Source organism: Crocodylus siamensis, chromosome 6, assembly GCF_052110815.1.
Source record: "Crocodylus siamensis isolate JL-2025a chromosome 6, ASM5211081v1, whole genome shotgun sequence".
In the NCBI taxonomy this organism is placed as follows: domain Eukaryota; kingdom Metazoa; phylum Chordata; order Crocodylia; family Crocodylidae; genus Crocodylus; species Crocodylus siamensis.
Genome location: NC_143400.1, coordinates 69873974 through 69899298, shown reverse-complemented (window position 1 = coordinate 69899298; position 25325 = coordinate 69873974). Strand labels below are relative to the sequence as shown.

The 25325-nt window shown below is 44.4% G+C and overlaps 1 protein-coding gene across 2 annotated transcripts in view; it reads left to right on the top strand.

The window, feature by feature from the left end:
* The first annotated feature begins 1101 nt into the window (after window positions 1-1101).
* HLTF (helicase like transcription factor) overlaps window positions 1102-25325 on the top strand; it is a 44440-nt gene continuing 20216 nt past the window's right edge. The window contains exons 1-15 of one of the 2 annotated variants that reach the window (XM_090054495.1): window positions 1102-1234; window positions 3808-4006; window positions 5795-5961; window positions 6155-6288; window positions 6893-6990; window positions 8103-8177; window positions 8420-8611; window positions 8699-8794; window positions 11468-11516; window positions 14830-14914; window positions 16470-16549; window positions 16645-16689; window positions 17308-17394; window positions 19454-19551; window positions 21601-21744. In XM_090054495.1, the coding sequence (XP_089910621.1) occupies window positions 1224-1234; window positions 3808-4006; window positions 5795-5961; window positions 6155-6288; window positions 6893-6990; window positions 8103-8177; window positions 8420-8611; window positions 8699-8794; window positions 11468-11516; window positions 14830-14914; window positions 16470-16549; window positions 16645-16689; window positions 17308-17394; window positions 19454-19551; window positions 21601-21744 (1560 nt within the window). In that variant the 5' untranslated portion in view covers window positions 1102-1223. The remainder of the gene's footprint in view (window positions 1235-3807; window positions 4007-5794; window positions 5962-6154; window positions 6289-6892; window positions 6991-8102; window positions 8178-8419; window positions 8612-8698; window positions 8795-11467; window positions 11517-14829; window positions 14915-16469; window positions 16550-16644; window positions 16690-17307; window positions 17395-19453; window positions 19552-21600; window positions 21745-25325) is intronic. The other variant, XM_090054496.1, reaches the window with a different exon arrangement.

The following is a 25325-nucleotide window of genomic DNA, read 5'->3' as shown; positions in this document are numbered from 1 at the left end:
ACCTGTCACAGCTTCCCCTGGCAGTGGCTGTGCCCCCCTCAGCCTCCAGAGGCATGCATTGTTCATGGGCTCAAGGATCCATAAAACCACAGGCCTGGGGGATTGTGGCTGTTGGAGCTTTTATGGTGGGCATAATCAGCTGACAGGGCTCCAAGCTGCAGGGGACACCCTGCTACATGCGAATTAAAACTAGATAGCAACCAGCTGTAAAGTTAGTACACATTTTCAAGGTCTAACTTTATAGCTGTTTGGAGCTCTGCAGCAAGTACTTAGCACGTGTCCTGGAGGCTGGGGGGGGAAGGCGGCACAGCGACTGCCTGCAGGCAGCGGCAGTGGTGGTGGGGGCATGGCAGTGGTGAGCAGGGAGCTCCTGCAGGCAATCATGGTGGTGGCAGTGGGGGTGGGGTGGGAGCTCTGACCGTTGGTCAGTGACCACCTGCAGATGCTGCTGGTGGTGTTGGTGAGTGGCAACTGCCTGCAGGTGCCACCGGCAGCGTTGGCGGCGCTTCTTTCGGGGGGTACACTGTCAGTCCCAGGGGGTGGATGCGCACTCACATGCAGCCTCTGTGTCCTCAATGCTAAGTTGCGAAAAATTTAAAAAAAATGTGTTCACATGACCTTGAACAGGTGTGGCTCACAATGTCCCATATGTGTTAGGTATAACATTAGGACTATAGGTTATATCTGTGTTGGTCTAAGGACAAGGCTGTTTGGGTAAATCCGACATCATTTTTTCGACCAACTGAAATAGCTGGAAAAAATTATTTGCAAGCTCTAGGGGGAAAGCTTGCAAAGAAGAATTTTTCCAACTATTTCGGTTGGTCTAATAAATTATATCGGATTAACCGAAAGAACCGCATCTGCCTCAGGCACGACACGCCACGTGGGCGCAAGGGCCGTGCCCGATGCCAGCAGCGTGCGGGGCTGCGGAAGCCAACCCGCTCTTCACTCCACTCCCCCAGGCTGAGGGGGGCGGGGCCCGAGCTAGTCTTAGACCCTGCGGGCGCCAGACCGGGTCCTCATAGGCCCATTGAGAGCCCACGGGCAAATGAGAGGAAGTCCCGCCCTCTCCCCCAGTGTCCTGTTCTCATTGGTCGAAATCCCTGGAGCCGCGGGCGGGGGTTGGTGTCGGCTGCTATCTCTCCGGTCTGTAGCGCCAAGCGGCCGATGCGGAACATCGGGAGATTGTGTGTGCTGTTGCCTCTCTCCGCTTCGCGGCCGGGATGTTCTCCAAGTGAGGCCCGCCACGGGCCGGCGGACGAGAGGAAGTCGCCGGCCTTTCGCGGGGGCGGGGCGGGGCACTGTGTTCCTTGGCCTTGCCCTCGGCCGGGCCGGGCGCACCAAACTCCTTCGCCCTACGGGCTAATTCAGCGTGCGGGGTCGTGCGGGCCGGGCAGGGACCGTGATCCGGCCCCGGCCCCTGCAGCACGTGGCGGGCGGGGCTTGCGCTAGTACCGGGAGCTGCGTCCCGCCTGGACCCCATTCGGACCAGCTGCGCGGGGACCCAGCGCGCGGTTCTCGAGCCCCAGGCGCTGGGTGATGGGGCTCCGGGCCGCATCTTTGGGCAGGTGTCAGCGATCTCTGCACGGCACAAACCAGAGCCCGTGCAGACCCAGCCCCACTAAAGCTGTAGCGGCGTCACAGGGACTGAGAGGCACGGACGGAAATGGAGGTGCTGGGAGGCAGCTGCAGGAGGGCCTTGCAAGTTGTTGCAGTGCGGGAGTGGTGCTGAAGGCATGGTGATGGTCTAGTTAATATGGGAGATGCCATGGCTTTCATGGGTGATGGTGTTTTGTTGGGCCCACTATGCAGTTGGTCCAGTAAAAGATAGCACCCACAAAAATTCTTGCCTCTTACAGAGTCTCTTTGGCTGTTTAGCGGTTCCCACAAACAGCATGAAACCTTTATTTCCACACCTGTCATATACAAGCACTTTAAAGCAAATATTAGGGTTTAAAAAATTCTGCTGAGCCAGGCGTGATTTGAAAGACTTGTAAGTAAGGTTGGAAAAATGGTTCATATTTTCTCATGCTTTCCAGCCTTGATGAAGGTGGGAGACTAAGCGGGCAGTGATATTCAGGAGCAGCTTTCTGTGATGGCCTGTGCTCCTTTATTTCCAGCCCCCTTTAGAAAATGAGGCACAGGTGGTCTTGTGTCAATGTACAGTAACTATCTTTTTTAGGGGGTTCTCATTTGCATTTTTGAAAAGTATGTAAAAAAATTAGGATTGCCCTGTCTTCTCAGAATATTGAGTGGGAAGACTTATTTTTGGAACGGCTCCAGTCTTTTCCCTCCTCCTCCCCCTAGTTACAGCAGGGAGAAGAACAGAGTCATTTTGTTTTCTTACAACTTTCCTGTGGTTGCTGTAAGAAAAGGCATTATTTTCCCTGTTGTGGAACAAGTTGGAGTTTTCTCCCTTTCCTTTCTGCCTCTGTCTGGAGACTTTTTCTTCCTTTATTCTTCTGGTGTTTCTATAAAGCAGGCATAGAAAGAAAGTGAAATCTTATCACCAGTTTCCTTCTGTGTAATAAATTCTAAAATGCAGATGCAGTACTGACCCCCTGGTCTTGTAGTCAGCTGAAAACTGCATTCTCTCAAGGAGCAGTGCCCAATCTTTTCATCCCATGGGTACGATGGGCAGTGTCAGGTTCATCTACAGGCTGGATCTGTCACATGGGGTGGGGATGAAGGGGGACCTGATCCCATGTGCCAGATATCTGGGGCTGCTAAGGGCTGCACAGGGTGGGCCCAGCCAGAGCCTGAAATGGGCTGTGTGGCAATGGCCTTGGCCTGAACCGGATGTATAGGGCTAGGGAACCTGGCAGTGGAGCAGGGGTGCCACTGCTCTCGTGCTAACTAATTTTACCAACTTGCATGTACCCCTGTGGGCTGGATGCCAGGGCTCTTTAGGCTGAATTTGGCTCACAGGCTGGGGATTGAGCACTCCTGCTTACAATAATCAGAAAAAATTACAGGTAACTTAGTCCTCTGATGCTCTTGAGGTAAGATTTAACTTAACTCAGCAGCAGTTTAAAACTGGTCAGGATCCTGTAGATTTTCTGCTGTGGCACATGCTTACTCTAATACAAGCCTGAATGCCTTATAGCATTGCTTGTTACTGTACCTGTGTTTGAAAACTGTGGTTTAGTTATGTTGTCAAATCTCTTTTACTGTTTATTGTGAAACTGATGTAAAACTAATTTTATGCCTGCCTTTTCTTTAAAGTATGTGCAACCTATGTGAAAATAGTGAGGTAAAACAATGTGAAACTGAATTTGTAAGTGTTATTTTACTGTAAAAGGGTAGAATTAGAGATGCTTATAAAAATAGTAATAATTAAAATATTCACACTTGTGTGAGAACAATGTCGCTCAGCCTCTTGGCCCCCAGAGGCCAGACCAGTGGTGTGAGGCCAGTCCATTGGCCAATTTGGGCCCTGGGGCAAAGAGCTGCACCCTTTCTGTCCCATGTGTTGTGATTGGGTCCCTTGTATCCGGCATCATCTCTTGCATGCTAGGATTAGAACTCAAGTGTGTGGCACTGCTCTTTCTGCCTCGCGTGTCAGTATTGGGCCCCAGGACCTGGCACTGCCCCCTACCAGCCCTGCCTGGGCTTCCCATGGGTTCAGAAATTAGGCAGCAGGTGACTGGTGCCACTGCTTCTCCACTGTTCAACTTCCAGATCTCTAGGGATCCCCAAAGGCCAGATGAAATGGGGCTTGCAGACTAGTTCTGTCCCATGGTCCAGGGGGTTGAGCCCCACTGTTTTAAAACATTATCAGGTAACTTTCATTGTGTCCTCTTGCAGAAACTATGGTCCATCTACAGGCTATGGAGGAAACAGGACTTATTCCTGTTATTCTTCTGGTGATGTTGATTCTGCTCTTGGGTTTGAAGACTTTCTGTATACAGATGACACTTCAGGGACAGATGAGGATTTAGATTTGTTTGTCTTGTTTGGAAATCTGCGAGGAAATGTAGTTGGATTACGCTACTACACAGGAGTTGTAAGTACAGTATGAATCATAAAATTGTATCATACTAAGTAGAGCCAGGTAAGAAAGTGGAAGAAAAGCTATGGTAAACTGTAACAAAGTTTAGGTTTTATGGTGTAAAAGCTTTCCAGAATTGTCTGACTGTTCCTAATATTAATAGAAGTGGGGTTTCTTTCATTCATTTACTGTTATTTATATATTTAAGTTTTCTCATAAATATGTTCGTCGCTACCGCTGATCCTGTTATGAATGTTTTATTGATGGTTTTGGTTCGGGGTGCACCAATATATTGGTGCCATATCAGATCAGCACAGATAAAAGGAAAATTAGCGCTATTGGCTTTTTTTTGGCTGGTATAGCTGATAAAGTAACTGATAAATGCTGTGTGCATGCGCGCAGCCACAGTGTACTGGCAGCCAAGAAAACAGCATGGCAGCTTAGAGACCAGTGCCCTGCAGGTAAGGTTGTGGAGGGAGGGTAAGGAGTGTGGGGAAGGGGTATGGGGGGATCAGATTGAGGTCCCTCACGCTGAGGGAGAGAATGTGGGGAGAGAACGGCAGGGCTAGAGCAGGGCAGGCCCTGTGCAGTCAGGACAGTGAATGAGACCCCAGGGCTAGGAACAAGATGGAGCTGTGGGGGGTGGGGAAGGGCAGCTCTCCACTGCTGCACATGCTCCCCAGGGGAGGCATGGAGGGGCATGGGCCTCCTCAGATTTGTGCACAGGGTGGATGCAGGTTGCCTGCTGTGGGCGCAGGGTTGTCTGCCTTGCTGCTTTTTTACCCCAGGAGCTGTGTGCTGGTTGCGTGACCCCGGCTCGTCCAGTGGCAGTGGGGGTGGTAAGTTGTTCCTGCAGCTGCTAGGTGGGCTGGGGAAGTGGTGCAGCCAGCACGCAGCTCCTGAGGCAAAAGGCAGCAGGGTGGAGAGCCCCAAGCCCACAGTAGGCAGCCTGCATTTACCTCCTGCACAAATCTGACAAGCTTTAGTTCAAGCGCTGCTGCCCCCACTGCCATCTGTGGCTCCAGTCCACTCCCTGCACTGGCATCCCACTCACTGCCGTGGCTGGGCGGCAGCCCCAACTGCAGCCCCTGCCCCACTTCCTCGCTGTGGGAGCCACTATCTGCCTCTTCCCCTCCACAGACTTACCTGCAAGGCGCTGTTCTCTATGCTGCCCAGTTGTGGTCCTGTATATCGGTACAGGATTGGATCAGTATCAGCTGATATGCTTGGTGAATAATTGGCTATTGGTATCAGCCAAGAAAATCTCTATTGGTGCACCCCTAGTTCTGGTGGATGATGAAGGCTTTTTGTGATGTGAATTTCCATTCAATTTCCTATCCATTTGGCACTACAAGACCTGGGTTCTGTATCTCTGGCTCTGAAGCAGAGCATTCACGTACTTAAGTTTCTCTTGTGTGTGTGGGAGGTGGGGAGTAAAGGTATTGCTATATAAAAAGCTTTAAAAATTGTAAATTAAAAGTTAAAAAAAATGCTAATATGCGTCTTTGTTGGTCCAGTTAAGCATTTCTTATGACAAATAGATGGCTGAATAAATGTTTCTCTGTTCTTTAATCCTATTTTCAGTAGATAGAAAGTGTTCTTGTTGCCTTGGCAAAATTTTGGGGAGCATTTGTGGCTACTGGCTTCCTTTTTTGTACTTTGTGTGCTATTTAGAATATGTAGCATGCTGTTAGAGTTAAGAAACAGCATATTCAACTAAAATAAACTGTAGAATGAATGCATGTAAGTATTTCTGTAAATAATTTGTAAGTGAACTAGTGGTCCCTTTTTTTCTTTTGATAGGTTAACAATAATGAAATGGTTGCACTTCAAAGGGAGCCTAATAACCCTTACGATAAAAATGCAGTAAAAGTAAATAATGTGAATGGAGACCAGGTAGGACACATCAAAAAAGAACTGGCAGCACCCTTGGCATACATCATTGACAATAAACTAGCAAGAGTAGAAGGGTAAGTAGGTAGAATACTTTATTTAGTTTCATATTTTTATTTAATATCAAGTAGAGTTCAAGGCATGGAAAACTGTAGATTTAGTGAGTAAATTTTGGCAGCTGGATATAAGGTCTTAGTATTAGATAACTATACTATAAGGATAGAATTTAGATTTTAAAAGGTGAGACTTGTGTTCCTTTTTTTAAATGAGGATTGTCCCTTATGGAGCAAAAAATGCCTTTACTATGCCCATACAAATGAGTTTTTGGGGAAAAGAAGAAAACAAGCAAGCTGTTCTAGATCGACTGAAAATGCATGGCTTTAAAATGGCTCCTCCTCTAAAAGGTAAGTTTGTTTTGGTTTTGGCTCTGCCTTTTAAAATATGCTTAAGTTTTTCAAAATGGCACTTGTTTGGTAAAACTAAGCCCTTGACCATGATCCTAGTGAAATTGGTGGCAAACCTACTTTTATAATCATTTGTATGATCATTTGAGCAGCCCTGAATTGTTAAGTTTCTAGTTCTTAGTAAATGTGTATTCATGCCCCAGCTGTGCTGTAACAGGTCAGTACAGTCAGAGGCAAAAAATAGGATGTGATGGAGGCTTGTGACAAAGCAAGTTAAGCATAATCTGTACTCTTCAGATTTCCTTAATCTTTTTGCTGTATCTATGATGATAGGGTCAGTCTTAAAATCACTATAAAGTACATACCTCCCAGCCACAGTAACCCCCTTAAGTCAGGCTGCAAGAGCAATCCAGGTTCAACCAGGAAGCTCTGCAGAACTTTCAGGGATGAGTTTCGAGCCTGTCCGAGTTTGCCTCCTAGACCTCGCCTTTCAGGATTGTTTAGAACTTGACTGAGTGTGCAGTTTTTGAATGGTTACTTTCCTGCCCTCCCTTCTCCATGACCCCCACCCCATTTTTTTTCTGTTTTCCCAACGGGAACGTAGGTTCAGAACTTGGCTTTGGATCAAATTTGCTTTCTGGAAGAGCTGGCCCAAGCTATAGTGCTCCTCGTCATACTGCTGTGCAGATGACAACGGAACAGGTAGGGTTTTTGTAGTTATGGTGAAAATATTTAAAAGTTGTTGTTACTTCTTTTAGTAACAGATATTGTGCTAATGCAATTTAAGTTTAATTATTTGTTTTAACGAGTCCAAAGTGGGTTTTTAACCGTTGAAATGGGAACGTGCTTTAAAGCTCACAAGCAATGTGATTTTTTTTTTTTCCTTCTTCTTTCTGAATTGAGACTAGCTTAGGTTACTACAGCTTCCCTAGGCCCCTTTTACTAATCTGTATTACTTTTTTCCTCCCCATCTACCCCACTGCTGGGTGCAGAGCCAGTAGAACTAACTGAACACAAGATACTGGCAAATCAAAACTTTAATACATTTAAGAATATATAGAATCTCAGTTGTTCAATAGTAAAATCTTGATAAGGTTTTTACATTTTCCTCCATGGTGTCTTTAAGTTGTCAAAGCATGAAAAGCCTTATTTTGAGCTAGAGAATGAATGTGAGCTTTACAGACATCAGATGAATGTCACCCTGTACCCTTGGCTGTAAATTCGGGCAGGTATAGGCAGCCCTGTGAATGTTCTTCCCCACTTAGCTGTGTGAGCATACTTTGTTGTATTTTAATATGCTTTTAGTGCTGAGTTGGTCTGAATATGACAATTCACTTACCACTTAATTTTCAGGCTGCAACTTCTTTTTCTTCTGTCTGTCGCAGCACCTGAATGTATCTTCCCAATAGCAGTAACTACTAATGTTTACACCTAACACTTCTATATGGGCAGAATCCAGTCACTGAGAAGTCATAAAATGCTATATGGCTGGCATCAGTTATGCTGTCAAGTATTTCATGTAGAAAAATGTCAGAGGTTCATCATACATTAGGCTAATAAGGGCATAAAGCATGCTAGGTTATGTATCCAGCAGTCCTCAAAAGAATGACGTGACAGTATTTGTCTTTGACTTGTGTGAAAGATGGGTGGGTACTTACAGCTAGGTCAATTGGAGGTGGCCTTTTGCTTAAGTCTGAAGTGAGGCCTGAGCCTATACCTCTGGAGCCATGACAGGATATTTTAGTTATCTTGACCATGCTCCATTTGATGTAGAGGTTTAGTTTAATTGCAGCTTTTATGTTTATGAACTGCAGCTTAAAAGCGAGTTTGACAAGCTTTTTGAAGATTTGAAGGAAGATGATAAAACGCGTGAAATCCAAGGACCAGAGGTACTTGTTGCTTAAAATTCTGCATAACTTTTTTTCCAGAAAAGCAAGTCTTTATGTGTAAAGTTTGTATGTAATGTTTATAAAGTTTTTAGCAGTGTCATAGACTATGGTGTGTAGAACAGCTCAGTTAATTTAAAATTGAATATTAAGAGAGCAGTTAATCAGTTTATATGGTTTTTCTCCCTTCCTAAAGGGACAGTTTTAGCACAGAGAAATGTATAACTTGGGTTTTTAATTTTTAGGTTATTGGAACACAGTTATTGCCACACCAAAAACAAGCTTTAGCTTGGATGATTTTGCGTGAGAACAATAAGGAACTGCCACCATTTTGGGAAGAAAGAAACAACTTCTTTTATAATACACTTACAAATTTTGCTGAAAAGGAGAGACCAGAAAATGTTCTTGGAGGAATACTGGCTGATGATATGGGTTTGGTAACTCAGCTTAGTGCTTTAGTGTATTTCAATACAGTTTGATTTATCTGTTGAAAAATATTTTCCTTCTTATTTCTTGTTATCTAGGGCAAAACTCTCACAACTATTGCCCTGATTCTTGCCAACTTTCACAATGGCAAACCTCTTCCTGTTGAAAAGATCAGATGTGATCAGTTTTATAAGGTGAGATGTTAGAAGTCACTTGCACATGCCATATTTTTTCGCATACAATACACACCTCCCTCCCCCCACCTCCCAAAACACAGCTGCTTGAAATAGCCACGTGCATGATATGCAATACCATTTCTTCTCGTTATGAGCAAAAGCAAAAACAAAATCTGCATGACTCAGAGCAGAGTAATGAGCAGGCTTTGCTCTCCATCTGCTGCTATTTGGTTGGATGCTTGCTACAAAGAACGATCTTTTCTCCTTCATTTGTCCTTTCAAAAGCAAGGAGCATATTTTTTCCAGGGTGTGTGTTATACAAGAAATACAGTTCACTCTGGTTTGGTGAAACCGTTGTAGCAGTTAATCTGTACCCCAGTAGTTGCATGAGCTTTTTATGTTTGCAATAGAAAAGTGATCTGAATACGCTTCAGCTTCTCACTGTATTATGTTACAATGAGAGGATTTAATTTCATTTAAGAAATGTATGTTTACACCTGAAATAAGATGCTCCAAGGGAGGAGTAAATTAAAAAACATATTTTATTGTTGACTTTTTATCAAATCAGCAACATGGTTTTATTTTTAAAACCATTTGTTTCAGACCTTCTTTTGTCATTAAGACACCTGTGAGTACATTATCCATTGTAAGGATTGCAAGGACAATATTTTATTTTATTTTTTTTAAATAAAGGCAATCAAGTATAGGGTCTATGGTGGTGGGGGGGAAGAAAACCATTGTTGTCAGTTTCTCCTTGGTTCATTTAATCAAACTGATTTGTTGCACTCCTTACCTCTGTATCTTGGAAAGAGATAAGTCAGATAATTCTGGCATAATTTAATAATTTATTCAAATTTATTTTAATACTAGCCAGTTGCCTATCAAGACTGACTGACTGGGGTGGGGATGGAGCCCTATGTATCACTCCCCCCTTCCCTCCTGCCACGTGACGTTGGAGCCTGCTCCCCCCCTTCACCGCTGTGGGGGCAGAGGGAGGAGAGGAGCAGGCCTAGGCCTGATGCAGGGAGTGTGGGGGAGGATCGGGTATGAAGGTAGGGAGAAGCTGGCCCACAGCAGTGGTTGTGGGGGGTGGGAGCAGCGGGCCTGGGGCTGATGTGGGGTGGCGGAGGAGTGGGCCCAGGTCTGAGGTGGGGAGGAGGCCTGCTCCTCTCCTTCCCCCACTGCTCACTGCTGCTGAGTCAGGCTGGGCCTGCTGTTTCCCCCCCCCCTGCTCTGTGGCAGGCTGGCTTCCCCCCTGCCCCCCCTTGGGCCCACTCCTACCCCCTGCATCGGGCCTGGGCCCACTCCACTGCCGCTATGTCAGCCCTGCAAGCGGTGACGACTGAAGTGGGGAGGGGGACCAGCACTGTTGGCCTGGTCTCTCTTCCTTCCCCCCTCGCATTGCCACCTCCAGAGAGCAAGCGGTGGGGGGTGCGAGGTCAGCAGCTCTGGTGGCCATGCAGTGGTGGGTGGGGCCCACTCCATCACTGCCTGGAGGGAGTTGGGGGGGGGGGTGAGGTGCTGGCCTCGCATCCCTGATTCCGTCTGCTCCATTGCTGCTACCTCCAGGGACGCAGGGCAGGGGGGCAAGGCCTTGCCCCCCCACCCCTCCATCCTGTGTCCCCACCATCGTGGCAGCACTCTACTGTGTCACCACCTCCTGTCTCAATGCTGTATCCACACTCTGGTTGTTTCAGTCAGCCAATCAGAGTGTGATATAACGTTATGGACAGGCAGACTATGGCTTTAATAATATTAGAATGTAGAACTGGAATTTTATTAATGTGTCATAACATTAAATTAGGCAACAGTGTTTTATAACTTGGCTCAAAAACTTAAGTGGTCTGTTTCCCTTCAGGTGCATTTGTATGATGTGAGATTTACTTTATGCCTATCTACAGTTCTCTCAAGTATATCTAACATGCATCCACTTTCAAAAAGAAGTATATCAGCCACATGCCTGTCACATTTTTGATGTACCTTTATACCACTGAATCCAATATTCACATGAATAGAAGTAAATCATTAGATTAAGTCAATAATTGGGTGGATTTGATTTAAATCCAGATGATTTTTAAATCACCCAGAGAAAATCCTGATTTAAATAATTGATTTAATCAAGTTTCCTACTGATACATCATCTATTTCTTAAACAATGGCACAAATCTGATCACTAAAACATGTTAATTTGCAACTCAATACACCATTTTATAACATCTGTCCTTAAACACTTCTTTTTTTTCTAAATTTTCAAATTTTATTAACTCTAATAGACAAGTCATCACAACACTAAGCGTATGTTGTCCTTAACTTCTACAACTAGATCTCATCTTTTCCACTCCCACTGTCATTTTTATTCATAGACTGAAACAGAAATACGAGTTTTTCTGCCTTTTCAACTCCTGGTCATTTTTCTGTTTTGTTTTTTGTTTTGTTTTTTTTCCCCTCTTACCTTTGAGTGAATAATACCAAATGAAAATATTCTCTCTGTGCTGGCAGAGGAAGCTGTGAAAAGTTGGCCTAGCAACTGAAGGAACTCCTGTTTAAGGTGTCTGACTAGCGATTTCCACTGATTCAGGGGAGTGACTGACATCATCAGTAAACATGTACTGTTTAAATGGTTCCCCTCCAGCTCTGAGACTCATTATGACTGGCAGTCTTTTGTTCTGAAAATCTTCTGTTTTCCCTTAGGTATTTGGTGCAACTAGTGTGAAAAATGAAGGGGACCTACCAGTCAAAGGTAAAAATAAAATGGGGAAGGGGATATTGCACTAGTATTATGAATAAAATAGTTTAGATGCATTTATATTAACTGACAAAGTTACATGCCCACTGTGGTGGTATAATAGCCATCCACATTTTATAAAAGTATCTTTCTGGGGGTAAGAACTTCCTTACAAACTAACTAAGCCTCTCGGGATTTCTCAGAAAAAGCATTGAAATACATACTGTCTGGACGTTTTTAAATTGAGGTGTAGGGAAGTTAAGGGACTTCTGTGAGACTTTCAGATGGAAAATTATTGGCAGACCCAGGAGTTGGATATTGTAAGATTTGGTTCCATTATGCTTCTCTTTGGCCGTCAGCCCATATTCCTTCCCTAGTAACTGAAGATTGTTTAATGCTTAAGTGAACAATGATCCAGTAGCAAACAGTAGTAAATAAGTGGTGGTTAGATTTCAGATTCCAGAAGACTGGAAGAAGGCCAATGTGGTGCCAGTAGGGAGGAAAGTGGATCCGGCTAACTATAGGCCCATCAGCTTGACTTCTATCTCAGGGAAGGTCTTAGAAAAGTTTATTAAAGAGGCCGTCCTTAATGGACTGGCCATCGCCAACACCCTAAGGGATAGCCAGCACGGGTTTGTTGTGGGTAGGTCTTGCTTGACCAATCTCATTTCCTTCTACGACCGGGTAACCTATCACCTGGACAAGGCAGAAGAGACTGATGTTATATATCTTGACTTCAAAAAAGCCTTTGATCTGCTGACCCATGATCACCTCTTGGTGAAACTGGCCAGTTGTGGCCTTGGGTCCACCACGATCCACTGGCTGGGAATTGGCTCTGTGGTCAGAGCCAGAGGGTAGTAATTGATGGAAGTCACTCATCATGGTGTCCTGTGACCAGTAACGTTCCCCAAGGCTCTGTCCTTGGACCCATATTGTTCAGCATCTTCATTAATGATGTGGACATTGGAGTCAGGAGTGGACTGGCCAAGTTCGCTGATGACACCAAATATGGGGCAAAGCATCCACGCCAGAAGATAGGCGGGTGATCCAGGCTGACCTGAACAGGCTCAGCAAATGGGTGGATGAGAACCTGATGGTGTTTAACACTGAAAAATGCAAGGTTCTCCACCTTGCGGGGGGAAAAAAAACCTGCAGCATCCTTATAGGCTCGGTAGTGGTACGCTGGCTAGCACTACGGAAGAAAGAGACTTAGGGGCTGTGTTTGACCACAAGATGAACATGAGCCTGGAATGTGATGCTGCGGTTAGTAAAGCAACCAAAATGCTGTCTTGCATCCATAGATGCTTCTCAAGCAAATCCCGGGACATCATTCTCCCCTTGTACTTGGCCTTGGTGAGGCCGCAGCTGGAGTATTGTGTCTAGTTTTGGGCTCCACAATTCAAAAAGGATATGGAGAAGCTTGAGAGAGTCCAGAGAAGAGCCACACACATGATCAGAGGTCAGGAAAACAGATCTTACTATGACAGGTTGAGAGCCGTGGGGCTCTTTAGCCTGGAAAAGCACAGGTTCAGGGGTGATCTGATGGACACCTATAAGCTTATCGGGGTGACCACCAGGATCTGGGGAAACGTTTGTTCACCAGAGCGCCCCAAGGGATGACGAGGTCGAACGGTCATAAACTACTACGAGACTGTTTCAGGCTGGACATAAGGAAAAATTTCTTTACTGTCAGAGCCCCCAAGGTCTGGAACAGCCTGCTGTCGGAGATGGTTCAAGCACCTACATTGAACACCTTCAAGAGCAAATTGGATACTTATCTTGCTGGGATCCTATGACCCCAGCTGACTCCCTGCCCCTTTGGGCAGTTGGCTGGACTTGATGATCTTCCAAGGTCCCTTCCAGCCCTAATGTCTATGACATATTGAGTCATAAAATATGTATTATTATCTGACAAGGTTCTTTGGGTGAATCTGATATCTCTTATTAGACCAACTTAAATAGTTGGAAAACAATTATTAAGCAAGCTTTTGGGTTGAAAAACCCTTCATCAGGCTAAGGAAGTTTCAGCTGTGTTGGTGCGTGCTCTTTCTGGATGGAATGAAAAGACTTTTCATTAAAAAAGTTAGGAAAAAACTTCCTTAGCCTGATGAAGGGTTTTTGAACATGAAAGCTTGCTTAATAATTGTTTTCCAACTATTTAAGTTGGTCTAATAAAAGATATTAGATTCACCTAAAGAACCTTGTCTGCCTACGTCCTTAGACCAGCACGGCTACAACCTACACCCCTGTATTATTGTCTGGTAGTTCATTATTTTATTTGCAGGATTTTATTATCAGAAATGGGTGTTTTTAGTACATAACAATTCTTATTTATGGTTGAAAAGCAGTTCCTGTTGTTAACAGAATGAGATTGGTAACTCATTCTGTTGCAACCCTGAACTATTCAGAACTAAGTTCAGAAAAAGCAAAACTTCTAGAAACGTATCAATTTCAACCTGCAAAACAAGAACTTTGTCAAAAGGCAGTAGTTTCATGTTGCTGCATCTATATTCTTTTTTTTTTTTTTTGGGTGTTTTATCCTCTATTATATAATCTACAAGAACATTAGCAATTTTAGGTGCATGCTTTTTTTAAGTATTAGTTTAGTTTCGCTTTTCTAAAATTGTGTGTTGCAAGTTTTCTGTTTGTCTTGCTTGATCGCTGCAAAACAGTTAACTTGTCATACAGCATTTCCTTTTTCTCCTGTTGTTTATTTCTTACATTACTACTTTGCTAGCACTTTTATCTTTCAAAATTTGTGGATTTATTTCATTCCTCTCACTTGTATGAAAACTATTTGAAGTGTCTTTGCTTCTTTGTCCTCCCTTATTCTTTTTATGTATGCTATTTTTTCCTACAATGTGCTGGTCTTTATACACATCAATACAGCATGCCTCATTCTGTTCTGTTCCTAATTTTGATTGGTTTTACACCAAGGTACTCTAGAGATCTCCAGTTAATCAGATATGGAGCTTGACACTCCATCATGTATCACCGTTTAGATTTACTTCCTTCTTGTGAAGCTTTGTTGGGACTAATGTTGTTGCCTGTAAACTTTTTGCATTCTCTTTTCTCATTTCTTGCAAGTTTTGTATTGGGAATTGTTACAGTAAACAGGATTTGAGACCCACATCTATGACTGTCATCTTTTTGTGCTATAACTTTCTTTGTATTTATTCTATATTTACAGTCCTGATTTTAAAATGTAAATTTAAATTTAATTTGACCTTTAAAGTCTATACTTTTTAATGTTTTTTTTTTTTTTTTCTTCCAAACAACTGAATATTTTCCTTTTCATAACTGTTGCTTTCTCTTTAAAAAAATAAAGATCACAACTGTAACTTGGAGTCCAGTACTTCTAGTGGAAAGAGTGAAACTGTTCAGGCACAACTGTCCAGTTTTTATCCAGAAAGGTAGGAACCTGGAACAATGTTTCTGCCTTATAAATAAATGCCTGTTACATAACATTTGAAGGCAATTGGTAAGAAAGTAGAAGATGTTATACACTAATTAGATTGAAGTAAGGATAACACAGATTTATCTTATCCACACAGCAAATGACTAGTGTCCTCTCCTTGTGCCTATTGTGAACTTTTTTTCTGTAGAATGACTGTTGTCTATGTTTTGGAATTCTTCGATACGGACAAAAAAAAAGGGAAATTATCAGAAGTGGCGGCTGTCTTCCATTCTTGTCCTTAATGTTGTTTTGGCACCCAATTTTTAATTAATTTTGTTACCTTAAAAAGTGAAAATTCCCTTTTAAAAAAGTAAGGAGAAGTTATCTGCAGCAATAGTCCTTTTTCCCATGTGTTTTTTGCAGATGTGCTACAGGTTACTATTGTTGCAAATGTACTATAGACTCTATTGTTGTGCAGAAGACATTAAACTCCTAACTGAGACTGAATAGTATATTACAACAGGGTTGTTAGGTATTTACTTTACGGCAAAGAATCAGGAAATTGGTATGACAGTTCTGACATTTTGCCAGTTCCCAGTTGGCTTTGTCTCAGACTGGAATGTACATTTTGCATGTGTTTTTCTAAGAGAGGCAGCCTTTGAAGTGATTTTGTTGTATTGGGTCTTCCCAGCAAATGGCTTGTTCTTCTTGTGGGTCAACATAAAGATCAGCAACATTAATTTTTTTAAATGTTCTGTTAAGATTTTCTACCTGCCTTTTTGAAGTAAACAGTATGTATTGTAGGCTTCGTGGGTTTTTTGATTTTTTGATTGTGTGTTGTACTGTATTGGCTTGATTCCAGGACTGGCGTTTGTTTGTTTGTTTCCCCCTCATTTAACATGGAGTGGTGGTAGGGAAGAAGCCTCTTTGCTTGGAACTGAGTATGAGGCAGTGATGGAGCAGGCAGTTGCTGCTGCTTGGCTCTGGCCCCAACCCTGGTTTGGGGCCAAAGTCACAGCTGCTGGCTATTTCCATCACCACTGCACCCTCTGCTCTCCTCCCATTCAGCCTACTCTGCTCATGCCCAGGGTCTACAGTGGGGATGGAGTCTGCCAGTGGTGCAGCACTAGTAGTGGGGATGGGTTGGGGTAGGAGAAGGGGGTGTAGGGGTCTGAGGCTGTGGGAGTGGCAGGCACAAGGTGAGCAATGGGGGAACAGGCAGCAAGCTGCCTGCCCTGCTCTTTTTCCTGCTCCAGCATGGTCTGCCCCCATACTGCCTACCCTCCACTGCTTCCTTTCCTGCTGTCTGCCCTGCTGCTACTGCTTTCCCTGCTGCAGTGGTGGTGATGATGACTTTAAGACTGTTCTTCAATAATTAGATTCTGTATGTGGAAAGTTATAACAAATGTGTACATTTTCCCTGTATCAAATCTAATTATTGCGGGGGTTGGCTTTAATTCAGGGTTGTCTTAGATTTGGGTAAATAAGGTGTATTTCTAAGATGTCTTTGTTTTTCAGTTTTAGCAGTCATAAAGAGGGGTATTGTTTGATTCTTAATTGTAATATTTTAGAACAAAAGCCAAGAAACCCAAGTATTCAGAAAGAAGTGATTCGGAAGAATCAGAAGAATGGCTACCACAAGAAACAAGAAGTAAGATGCACTTGATTTTGTTCTAATCTAATTTATTTAATTGCTATCATTGCTTTGTTTTTTAAGTATTCAGACACAATAATCTTTCTTTTCAGTCGAAACTAAAAAGGATCTCCCTACAACCAGGAAAAGAAGTAAAGGTATGATTCCTGGTTGGAGTTTAGAGAGAGATTTTTTTTCCCCATATCATAGCTTTTTAAGAGAAATTATATGTTTTGATGTACATTAGGCCTGTTTCCTGTGAAGAAATTTGTTATAAATGTTGTAGTGCAAATCCTGTAGGCTTATGCACAGCTCGGTTGAACCAATTCTATGTATAAGGTAAAATTTGCCTATTAGTTGACCCTTGTTAACTGCTTATTAAGAAGAAACTTGCTGAATTAATTTATGAGCAAGCTTAGAGATGGACTGTTTTATCTGTAAGTCGGAGAGCAGGGCAGTTCTCTGGGTGGGGAGGGAGCTCTGCTTTTTTGCTCTCTGGTGTTTGTGTGTTGGGAGCAGAAGCCAGGGCTCTGTTTACTTTACCTCTGGGACTTAAGCTTGACTCTGGCTTAGTGAAGATTATTTTACCAGCTCTCCTGTCACCAGGAACCTTGCATTTCTTTCTACCCAGTGATCTAGCTTTAGCAGGAGTTCCATGTTAGTCACACTTTATTATATGGGTATCTTGTTAAAATAGCTTAGGAAACCATTTGTTTCGTTAACAAATTTGATGTTGCTTATGATATGTCTAATGTTCCATTGTGATCTTCTGGCAGCTTCTTGTAATTTTCAAGAAGATACAGGCTTTGCATCTGCCCTTGCAGCTCCATCTCCTGCATTAAAAAAGAAGGCAAAGCAAAAAGGTAACAAAGAAGTAAATATAAGTATTATAGGCATGTAAAGTGGGACAGACCGTGCCCTGAGGCAACTGGAGGTTCAGTCTTCCATAGAGACACTCTGGTAGCCAGCTGAGGGTGCGGGGGGACCATGGAGGGATGGGGGCCAGCTTGGGAGGCATGGGTCCCTTGCCTGCTCCAGCCCCCCCCCACTGACCCCCATGACTGGATCCAGCCTCCTGCACCACCCACAGCTTACCAGCAGCGGCATTTGGAGCCTCGTGGCACAACCCCCCGTATGGCATGGAGGGCAGCGTGGCTTATCCCGAGCTGCCTGGCACCCACGCTGCCTCTGCGACACTGTGTAGCTGCGGCTTGGCTCAGTGTGGTGCTGCACGCTTCTGGGCAGTTATGGGCTATCACTCGTGGGGACCTGGCCTGGCACCACAGGCGGTCCCCACGAATGGTGTGAGGCCCTGGGTGACTGCTCAGAGCTGCCCAAAAGCATGTGGTGATGGGTCACAGCCATATGGTGTGGCAGAGGTAGTGTGGGTGCCAGGCAGAGCTGGGCTGGCAGCGAGCGATGGTGGGGGAAGACTGGAGGTGTGTGGGGGGGTAAGCTGCGGTCCCTGTTGGTGGGGAGCAGTCTGGGCTGGTGGTGGGGAGGCTGTGCCCTGGGGGGGGCAGGTGACCCACCCATCCTGAGCAGTTGCCCATATACCCTCCCACACCCACATTCCCCCCCACAATCCACCCATAAACCCCTTACCCACAAAGGGACTGGGGTGGGGAGCAGGCTGTGGGTTGAAAGTGAGGGGCAAGGCCAGGGGCAGGGCACTGGCATGCTAGTACTGCTCAACGCAGCACATCCTGGTCAGTGAAGGGGAAAGGGGCAGCTCTGACTTTTCTATGATTTCAAAAAAAAAAGTACGTGTCAAACTGTATAGATATTTAGAATTTATTTTATGATGATGATAGAGGCACTAGTAAGCTTCCAAATTGCTTTAAAATTGTAAGTATATCAATAAAACACTGCCCAACTGCTTTGTACTCTCTCCTGAACTGATTTTCTATCTCTATAGATATCTCTATCTGTATATAAAATCAGTTTTTAAATGGGGAACACCAGAATTTCTGCTAGCGAGGCAGGTGGCAGGACCCAGGAAGAGGAGCCTGCTCAGAGCTGGCGGCCAGGAGGACATACTTTGACGGTTCAAAGCCTACTACCACACTCAGAGCATCTTCCTAGTGATAGCTTCCCAGATGGCTGGGCAGCTGCACACATGGCAGCAGTGCCGTACAAAGGTCAGCTGTGCAGCCACAGTCCACTGGCACCTAGCTCAGAGGTGCAGATGCCTCTACTGGCCGTGCAGTCCCCATCTGGGTCTGGCAGGCGTGCAGCCTTGGGGTCGCATGCTGCCACAGGTGGTAGCAGGTCACAGCCAGGCAGTAGGCCCTACTGCCAGACTGCTGCAGTGGGTAGAGGGTACAGGGAACTCTCAGGGCTGCTTCAGCAGTCCATCTGGCACAGGGAGTAGTGTCCCCAGATATCCATTGGCCAGGCCCCAGTAGCTCCTTTGAGCAAGTATCCTTGAACTACTTGCCAGGGCAGCTTTTTGTACTGCTGGGGCTAGCACAAGGCAGCTTTTTATGCTGCGGCTCTAGCACCCCCTGGCTGCAGATCCAGGAGGAGCTGGGCAGGGTTATTTTGCCCCAAGTGGCACAATTTATCCCACACCAAAATGTGTGTCTGGGCATGTACGCTGAGGCAAAAAGCCCTGGCTCAAATTTGTAGTGTTTCTATTTGAGCTGCTGCAAGCGCACGTGCCTGCATGTGTGGAGGTGCCCTATGAGTTCATTTCTTTTTGAACTGAAACATTATGCAGTTTATCACCTGCTGCTTAAATTAGTGTGAACCTTCAGTTATCTGAAATTGATTAAGGGGTAATTTTTTCATGAAGACCTTTGCACAGGACTTCAGGAAACTGTTTACATTTTTGAGTTGCCTATTTTTTTTAATAATTTTTAAAAAATAAACCATTCTGGTAACCAGTTCTATTGCTAAATGTTACTTTTGTTTTTTCAGGTACTTCTAGCATTCAGTTGGCTAAGAGAGATGATTCTGAAGAAGGACCGAGAACAACACTAATCATATGTCCGCTGTCTGTTTTAAGCAACTGGATTGTAGGTTTTGCATGATGTTGATTCTTTAATATTGGGCAGTTATGGGGTAACATGCAGTAATAGTAACAATATGGAAGTCTTGCTTCAGTAATGGGACTTGTACAAGCAGTTTTTTAAATACTAAAAAATAAATAAGGATGTAACGAATATAATTTGTTCTTCTTGATTTGATATGTGCCACTTATTTCATGTCCACTTAAAGGTGGTCATTTTAGCACTGATATGGCTAGGTCAGCTCTGGGAGAAACTCAGGTGACCGCCTACCCTTGTTGCAAAAGTAGGGCTATTATTCATTACAAAACAAAACAAAAAAAATGAAAAACCCCCAAAATGTTATGGGTGTATCACGTCTTTATCTGGAAGTTTTTTGTCAACTGTTGATACAAAATTAAGGTAACTAGAATTGAAGAGAAAAGAGAGAAATATTTCATTCTTTGTTTGTTTATCTTGTACATCTAAGTAAGACCTTTGGTGAATACTTCAGGGCCAATCTACCAGTCCTTTGGGAAGTCCAGGGCGGACTCAAGATGCATGCAGGTCCTTGACTGGCTGGAGTGGGCCCCAGATGTGGCCTGCGGGTAATCTATAGAACCTGCACTTTCTGCATTCCAGCTCCAGTGCCCAATCGGTTTTTGTGTGTTTGTGTGACTTGTACATCTAAGTAAGACCTTTTTAAAGATGCAGCTCGTCAGAAGTCTTAGTAAATGTGTTCCCTGAAACTTTTTCATCAATGAATTGGACTTTCTGGGAATAATTTTTTCCTAAGAGAACTTCTATGACAAACTCTTAAATGTAACCATGTATTTCAAATGAACTCTCTCTCCTTATCAAAACAAACACAGGGGGCACATTGTTTTTATAATTAATAATTTGTCCCACAATTGTACAGTCATTGATACTTAAATTTTTTATACAGATTATAACGTTCTGCTGTCTGCATCATAGTAATTGCTAAAGACACCTCTAATTAATATGTGTAGTTAAAAAAAAGTGATAATTTACCACAGGTGCAATAGTAAGAAGTAAATGAAATTTGAAATTTACCTCCTACACACTAAACTTTTTCTAGATGTCTTAATTGTTATTGAGATTTAACTTATTGTAGGTATTAACTCTTTTTGTCCACAGTATTTTCCTTGTGCCTGTGAATCAGGAGGCAAAACACATGGGAAGGAAAATTTAAAGTGACAAATGTGGTCTGTCTATCCTAGTAGAAGAGGTGCACAAATGATGAGAAATGGATTTTTGAAATCCTTTAATTTTAATAAAATATAGTAGTAACAGAACAAGAAATGTAACTCAACCTTGTCCTTCAGTTTCTTCTTCTTTTTTTTTTTTTTTAAAGGACATAAAGCTACAAAACATTTCAGAATAAAAGTTAAAAAAGAAAAGTCTTCCATCTGATTCCGTACATAGTTACTTTTGACTGAATGTGGCTTGCCTCTGTTTTGACTCTCAGCAAAGGTGTCAAACTCATCTGGTCCTGTGGGCCACGTGACTAGTGCAGGGCCAATCTACCAGTCCTGGCTAGTCCAGGGCAGACTATGTACATGCAGGTCCTTGACTGACTGGAGGGGGCCCCAAATCTGGCTTGTGGGGACGTCATGGAGCCCCCACTTTCTGCATTTTAGATCTAGTGCCCACTCTGGCTGGTCCTGGATTGCCACATGGGGCGCTCCCCGGGACCCATGCCGAGTGCCTCGCTTCCCACATCAGTCAGAGTGGGTGCTATATGTAGCTTGCAATGGGAACAGGCTGGAGCAGGCATTGTGGGTGCTGAGTCCAACATGTGGGTAGTCCTGGACTGGCCCCATGCAGGGCCAGCACTGGGGGTGAGATGATGTGGCTGGTTCTGTTGCAGCTACTGTTCTTTACCTCTTCAACTATAGCACATCTAGTTACATATTTTTGTTGTGTGGCTCTCCAGTATTCTACTATTGGCAGTTTGTGGTTTGCCATAGAGCTGGAATGCTGTTATTCTTCTAAGCATACCTGAGAGAACACAGAGTAACACAGTATTTAATAACTTTTTGATTGCTTTTCTTTCAGGACCAGCTTGAACAACATATCAGCCCTGATGTTCATTTAAACCTTTATGTGTATTACGGACCTGACCGCAGCAAAGACCCAGAACTTCTTTCAAGACAAGACATTGTACTGACAACCTACAACATTTTAGCCAGTGATTACGGAGTAAGTGAAGTACAAAAATTGTTGGTAAGATGCAGTGGGTCAGGTTGTTTAAATCGGATTCTCTTGTTTCTTCCACCCTATTTGTTCTCAGTCCTAATGGGCACTGCTCCTACTGCTCAGTGAATGAAGAAGGCATTTTGAGGAAAAAATACCACATGGCTATGCAGTTAAAGATGATTTAGATGCACTTGTCAAAAATTTCCTAGGCCAGGACACTTTAAGGTGGAATTTCCCAGATGTGTTTATTTTTTTGGATGCTTGGCATTGCAGCCTAATAGTGTGGACAGCTTGGAGCCCTTTCAAATCAAAAGGGCAGCTGCTGGTATGTTCCAACTGTTATGTGTAAATGACGTGAAAAAATTGAAATGCAGCAGAAGGGCTCTAGCTTGAACATTCCTTCATCCGTGTTTAAAGTTGAAGTGGTTTTGTTGCATTTGAATCATTCTCGGCTTGTTCACACATAATTAGAATTTACCAGTTGCTGCCCTTTAGAAAAGCTTCCCTTCATAGATTCATAGATGCTAGGGTCGGAAGGGACCTCAATAGATCATCGAGTCCGACCCCCTGCATAAGCAGGAAAGAGTGCTGGGCCTACATTACCCCAGCTAGATACACATCTAGCCTTTGCTTGAAGACCCCCAGGGTAGGGGAGAGCACCACCTCCCTTGGGAGCCCGTTCCAGACCTTGGCCACTCGAACTGTGAAGAAGTTCCTCCTAATATCCAGTCTAAATCTGCTCTCTTCTAGCTTGTGGCCATTATTTCTTGTAACCCCTGGGGGGGCCTTGGTGAATAAATACTCACCAATTCCCTTCTGTGCCCCCCGATGAACTTATAGGCAGCCACCAGGTCGCCTCTCAACCTTCTCTTGCGGAGGCTGAAAAGGTCCAGTTTCTCTAGTCTCTCCTTGTAGGGCTTGGCCTGCAGGCCCTTAACCATACGAGTGGCCCTTCTCTGGACCCTCTCCAGGTTATCCGCATCCTTCTTGAAGTGCGGTGCCCAGAATTGCACGCAGTACTCCAGCTGCGGTCTGACCAGCGCCCGATAGAGGGGAAGTATCACCTCCTTGGACCTATTTGTCATGCATCTGCTGATGCACGATAAAGTGCCATTGGCTTTTCTGATGGTTTCGTCACACTGCCGACTCATGTTCATCTTGGAGTCCACTAGGACTCCAAGATCCCTTTCCACTTCCGTGCCACCCAGCAGGTCATTTCCTAGGCTGTAGGTGTGCTGGACATTTTTCCTCCCTAGATGCAGCACTTTGCATTTCTCCTTGTTGAACTGCATTCTGTTGTTTTCTGCCCACTTGTCTAACCTGTCCAGGTCTGCTTGCAGCTGCTCCCTGCCCTCCGGCGTGTCCACTTCGCCCCATAGCTTAGTGTCATCTGCAAACTTGGACAGAGTACATTTCACTCCCTCATCCAAGTCGCTGATGAAGACATTAAAGAGTATCGGTCCAAGGACCGAGCCCTGCGGGACCCCACTGCCCACACCCCTCCAGGTCGAAACCGACCCATCCACCACGACTCTCTGGGTGCGACCCTCCAGCCAATTCTCCACCCACCGGACTGTGCAGTCATCCAAGTCACAGCCCCTTAACTTGTTCACCAGTATGGGGTGGGATACCGTATCAAAGGCCTTCCTGAAGTCCAAGTATATGACATCCACCCCTCCTCCCGCGTCGAGGCGTTTTGTAACCTGGTCATAAAAAGAGACTAGATTGGTCAGGCACGATCTGCCTGCCACGACCCCATGCTGGTTTCCCCTCAGCATAACTTGCCCTGCCGGGCTCTCACAAATGTGAGCCTTGATAATTTTTTCAAAGACTTTGCCAAGGATGGAGGTGAGACTAACTGGCCTATAGTTGCCCGGGTCCTCCTTCCTCCCCTTCTTGAAAATGGGAACCACATTGGCCCTTTTCCAGTCCTCCGGGACTTGACCCGTGCGCCACGAGCGTTCAAATATTCCCGCCAGTGGCTCTGCAATGATGTCGGCCAGTGCCTTCAGTACCCTCGGATGGAGCTCATCCGGGCCTGCCGACTTAAAGGCATCCAGTTCTTCCGAGTGACCCTGCACCACCTCAGTGTCCACGCATGGAAGTCTGGTGCCTTGCTGCTGCCTCCCTACACTCCCAGTGAGAGACTTGTCATGCCTCTCGCTTAGGAACACTGAGGCGAAGAACTCGTTGAGGAGTTCAGCCTTGTCCCCTCTGTCCGTCACCAGTTGTTTCTGCCCATTTAGCAGAGGCCCTATTCCTCCCTGGGCCTTCCTTTTACTCCCTATATATCTAAAAAACAATTTCTTATTGTCTTTTACTTGGGTTGCCATCCTCAGCTCCATGGTAGCTTTGGCCTATCTAACTGCCTCCCTACAAGCACGAGCAGAAGAGGTATATTCCTCTTTGGTGATCTCTCCCTGTTTCCACTTTTCATGTGCTCCCCTTTTGGCCCTTAGTCTGCCCTGGATTTCTCTGGTCAGCCAGGGAAGCCTCCTGGTCCCTTTCCCTCTTTTACCTCTCACGGGGATCGTCTCACTTTGTGCTCGAAGGATAGTTTCCTTAAGGCACAGCCACCCTTCTTGGGCTCCCATCATTTCAAAACTACTGCTCTGTAGTGCGTCCTTCACTAATCGCCTGAGTTCACTGAAATCAGCTTTCCTAAAGTCCAGCACGTTCACCCTACTAGTTACCTTACCCACTCGACGCCTTATGTTGAATTGTATTTTTAGGTGATCACTGTCCCCCAGATGGCTACCGATCTGTAGGTCCCCTACTATGTCATCCCCCGTTGCCAATACCAGATCCAGTAAGGCATTCCCCCCTGAAAGGGCTTCAAGCATTGCTGTATTCACACCCTTAGTAATGATATTTTCACATAATCCAGGTGTCAAGTTTCCCAAGTTTGTTTGTTTTTTAAAATAGCAAACGGTAAAAATGTTCCGTCCTGTGGTGGCCTGTTGATGTTTACATGGGTCCTCAGCAAAGTTGGGATCTCTCTGTCACTGTGCAGCTTCTTGCACAATTGGAATTACTGATAGTAGTAATTGGTTGTCATTCTGCATGTGGAAAAGCACTAGAAAGAAATAATAGATATTAACTGATAGCGGGGGAATGGTAAGAATTCTGGATTTTTAGATTGGAATCTTGGATTCCTTTCTAGGCAGCTTAAACTTTGGCATTTCCTGGCTTTTAACTCATTTTTTTTTTCTTTTGCAAACTTAATGTTCTTGTTATCCCTATTAACAAAACTCAGTGTTGGTAATTTCATGGGGTTCCTGACTTACTCATTTAAATATCTTTGCTGTTTTGAATAATCCAAATAGTATGTTTTCCTTCTGTATCTGGAGGGCTTGGAAACCATCGAAGTCCCATCCAAAAGTTGTTAACATTTGATGCGTTTCAGAGCATGTCATGTACAAAATTTCACTTAGTGGGTTTACGTGTTTGAGGGTTTGGAAGTGTATACGGATATTCTGGGAGAGGAGACAAAATCTTTAACGCTCATTTTTTTTAAGAAAAATCTATTCTATATATTCAAATCCATCTTGTGAACTGAATTATGGTAATGGCATATTTGAGCA